The 4780-nt window shown below is 37.2% G+C and overlaps 1 protein-coding gene across 1 annotated transcript in view; it reads right to left on the bottom strand.

The window, feature by feature from the left end:
- Nup210l (nucleoporin 210 like) overlaps nt 1-4780 on the bottom strand; it is a 105220-nt gene that overhangs the window by 65646 nt on the left and 34794 nt on the right. The window contains exon 12 of the mRNA XM_015502657.2: nt 3352-3507. Coding sequence (XP_015358143.1) covers nt 3352-3507 — 156 coding nt within the window. The remainder of the gene's footprint in view (nt 1-3351; nt 3508-4780) is intronic.

Genomic DNA, 4780 nt, shown 5'->3' with positions numbered 1-4780 from the left:
ATATATATATATATATATATATATATATATATATATATATATATATGCATATGTACGTATACATACATACATATATATATAAACATATATATATCATAACAATTCTTTTTTTTTTCTTTTGATGCTGGGGATTGAACCCAGGGCCTTGTGCATGCCTGGCAGACCCTCTACCACTAAGCCACATCCCCAGTCCCCAGCATAATAACTTACTATATAGCATTGACATTTTATTATGTATAAGTAATCTAGAGATGATTTAAAACACACAGGAGGATGTGCATATATATGCATATTATATGCAAATACAATGCCATTTTATACAAAAGACTTGAGCATCCTCAGATAATGGTGTCTGAGGGGTCCAAGAACCAATCCCCTGTAGACACTGAGGAATGACTGCATGCTATTTTACATACACACATAAATATACACACTAGGTGCTAAACATATCTCTCTTCATCCCTCAATCAATGAATGTCTTCAAAACATTTAACACTATACAGCAGGGGCCTGGCAAATTTGGCCAGAACACAACCTGCTTTTGTACACAACGTGCTTTTGTATAGTAAGCTAAAAAATAGTTTTAAAGATTTGTAAACAACAACAACAAAGTCAAGCTCAGTGGCATGTGCAGGTAATCCCACCAGTTTGGGAGGCTGAGACAGGAGAATCACGAGTTCAAAGCTAGCCCTAAGCAATTTAGAGAAGCGCTGTCTCTAAATAAAATATAAAAAAGGGCTGGGGATGTGGCTCAGTAGTTAAATGCCCCTAGGTTCAATCCCTGGTACACCACCACCAACAACAACAACAATGAAGAATATGAGACAGAAAGTGTATGTAGGCTTCAAAGACTAATGTATCTAGTGCTTTTACAGAAAAAGATTGCTAACTTCTGACTTAAAGCACGGCCTCTTCCTTTCTTTTCTGTAGGGGGTGGTGGTACTGGAAATGAACCCAGGGCCTTGCCTATCCCAAGTCTGCCACTGAGCTCTACCCCAGCTTCATCCTCTTTCTTGATATTATTATTTATTGGTACCAGGGATTGAATCCAGGTGCTCTTTATCACTGAGCCACATCCCCAACCCTTTTTATATTTTGAGACAGAGTCTTACTAAATTGCTTAGGGCCTTGCTAATTGCTAAAGCTGATTTTGAACTTGAGATTTTTCTGCCTCAGACTCCTAAACCACTGGGATTACAGGTATATGCCACCACCTGCCTGGTTTATTGTTTGAGACAGGATCTTGCTAAATTGCTTAGGACTTTGCTAAATTGTTGAGGTTGGTTTTAAACCTGCGATCCTTCTGCCCCAGCATCCATAGCTGCTGGGATTATAGGCGTGTACCACCATGCTCTGCTCTTGCTATCTTTTTTATTTGGTAGCGGGGATTGAACTTGGGGGTACCACATCCTCAACCCTATTTTGTACTTTATTTAGAGACAGGGTCTCACTGAATTACTTAGTGCCTTGAAGTTGCTGAGGCAGGCTTTGAACTTGAGATCCTCCTGTCTCAGCCTCCCAAGCTGCTGGGATTACAGGCGTGTGCCACCACACCTGGCTCTTGCTATCTTTTTAAAACAATATATTTTATTTTGTCATTTTTGTTGCTTTCTATGTTTCTTCTGCTAGTTCCTCTTCCTCTATGTTCCTTGAAGTGACTCTTATATTACACAGAATCCCAAAGCTTCAATGACTAATCGTATGCTGATAACTCTCCAGCCTTAAACTGTCAGTTGAACTTCAGATTCCTATTTCCAATTATAAACATCTATCTGGATGCTCCACAGGTGAGTTAAATTTATCCAAAACTACCCATGCCTTCTTCTTTTCTTGTACAAGAAAAGAACAGTACTGTTTAAATGAGAATGTTTACCTCAGTGTTTGGCATATATTCAGTGCTTAATGTTAGCTATTTTTGTTATAATTACCATAAATATGATCATTAACTGGCCTTCATAAAGTAGCTTTATTTCTCTTTTTTCTAAAGATTTTTTAAAATATTTCTTTTTAGTTGCAGATGGACACAATACCTTTTTGTGGTGCTGGCTATTGAACCTAGGGCCTCATGCATACTAGGCAAGGGCTCAACCATGAGCTACATCTCCAGCTCTTAGATGTTAGCTTCTTTAAGATACGGATGATAAGCTATGTATTTTTGAATGTTCTATGACACCTAGTATGGTGTCATGTACCTAAAGATACTCAATAAATAATTACCAAGTAATGGCAAAATGCTAGGTCCTGCAGGGGAAAACAGCATACATTTAAAGTGGGAGAAAATAGAAAAATGGTAACAATAAATAGTAAATGATATGGGGGTTAGGATGTAGTTCAATGGTAGAGCGCTTGCCTAGCACATGTGAGGCACTGGGTTCAATCCTCAGCACTGCATAAAAATAAGTAAATAAAACAAAGGTATTGTATCCGTCTACAACTAAGAAAAAAATTTTAAGTTTTCAGTCTTTTAGAAACAGATTAACAAACCAAAATATGAGTTTAGAAATAAAGCTACTTGTGGCTGGGGTTAAAGCTCAGTGGTAGAGTGCTTGCCTCGCACATGTGAGGCACGGGGTTCAATCTTCAGCACCACATAAAAAATAAATTAATTAAATAAAGTAAAGATATTGTGCCTATCTTTTTTAATATTTATTTTTTAGTTGGACACAATATCATCTTTATTTTACTTATTTATTTTTATGTGGTGCTGAGGATTGAACCCAGGGCCTCACATGTGCTAGGCAAGCCCTCAACCACTGAGCCACAACCCCAGCCCTATTGTGTCTATCTTAAAAAAATCTTTAAGGGCTGGGGTTGTAGCTCGGTGGTAGAACGCTCGCCTTGAATGCAAACCTCGAAGGCACCAGGTTTGATCCTCAGCACCACATAAAAATAAAAAAATAAAGGTATTGTGTCCATCTACAACTTAAAAAAATTTTTTTTAAATCTTTTAAAAAAAGAGAAATAAAGCTACTTTATGAAGGCCAGTTAATGATTATAATTTATGGTAATTGTAACAAAAATAGCTAACATTAAGCACTGAATATATGCCAAGTACTGAGGTAAACATTCTCATTTAAATCTCACATGTATTGTTCAATTATTGAACTAAATATTTACGTTATCTCCATTTTAGGGAAAACAAGCACATGTGTTAAATAAGTGGCTACTAAGACATGCAAAATTCAACCCAGGTTCAGAAATATTTAAGGAATATGTTCTTGTAGACTGAATTTGAACAATAGTTTTAAATAGCAAAGTTGAATTAGAAATATTTTCAAACATGTTAGTGTACTTGAATTTAGACAAAGTGTCTCAGAAGTGACCAGAAGGTTTCTTTGTAAAGTCACTTACCTTAATTTCCCCATACCGAAAGGGATTTTGTACATCTCGGGCCAAAACAGTACTGTTCCCTCTGACCTGACCTGCAGTCACCACCCCTTTGGTGGTTACCATGGCCACTGTTTCATTAGAAGAGGTCCAGGTGAAGTTGCCACTACCACCCTCTACCTGTGAAAAAGCACAACCTTACATTTAATTGTTGTAGGAGTAAAAATAGAATTTAAGAGAAAAATGTAAAACTCAATAGATGGAATAAAGTTTAGGAAATAATAAAACTAATAACTATCTCTGAACACATTAAGAAACTGTCCTGCTACATAATAAAGTAGCTAAATGGGCAAGAATAACACTAAAGGGAGGCTCAGAAATGGTGGTGTCATGAAACATTAAAAAAGGACACACAAGGGGAGCTGGGGCTGGGGCTCAGTGGTACAGTGCTTACCTAGCACGTGTGAGGCACTGGGTTAGATTCTCTGCACCACATATAAATAAAATAAATATCCGATGACAACTAAAAATTATAAATTAAAAAACAAAATGACACAAGGGCCCATCAAAAGATGAATGAACAAAGACAATGTGGTATATATACTCAATGGAGTTTTACTCAGCCATAAAGAAGAATGAAATTATGGCATTTGTTGGTAAATGGATGGAAATGAAGACCATCATGCTAAGTGAAACAAGCTAGGTCCAGAAAATCAACGGTCAAATGTTTTTTCTTAAATGTAGAAGTTAGATCAAAATAAAGGAAAAAGAAAAAACAGGTAGGGAAGAGTCCCATGAAAATAGAAGAGCAACCAGTATATCAGAGGAAGGGGACTAAAGGAGTCAGAGGAGGGACAGGAAGAAGGAAGAACAGTGAAATGAATCTAATCAAACTTTCCTGTGTACAGATACACCACAGTGAATTTCATCTTTATATATATCCACAATGCACTATTTTTCGAAAAGCTATAAATAAGAAAATCAGTAGGATAAAGGAATGACAGCTCGGAATAGTTGCACACTTCTGTAATCCCAACGGCTCAGGAGGCTGAGGCAGGAACATTGCAAATCCAAAGCCAGCCTCAGCAGTTTAGCAAGGCCCTTAGCAACTTCTGAGACTGTTTCAAAATAAAAAGTAAACAAGGGCTGTAGATGTAGCTTGGTAGTTAAGCATTCCTGAGTTCAATCCCTGGTACCATAAAATAAAAATAATTTAAAAAAGAGCTAGGCATGGTGGCACACACCTGTAATCCCAGCTACTTGGGAGGCTGAGGCAGGAGGATTCCAAATTTGAGGCCAACCTCAGAACCTCAGCAATGTAAAGATGCCCTAACCAACTTAGTGAGACTCTGCCTTAAACTAAATAAAATAAAAGGATTGGGGATGTATCTCTGTGGTAAAATACTTCTGGGTTCAATCCTAGCACCAAAAAAAAAAAAAAAAAAAAAAAAAG

This window comes from Marmota marmota, unplaced genomic scaffold (assembly GCF_001458135.2).
Source record: "Marmota marmota marmota unplaced genomic scaffold, marMar, whole genome shotgun sequence".
Classification (NCBI taxonomy): domain Eukaryota; kingdom Metazoa; phylum Chordata; class Mammalia; order Rodentia; family Sciuridae; genus Marmota; species Marmota marmota.
This window is presented reverse-complemented; position numbering and strand designations above follow the sequence as displayed.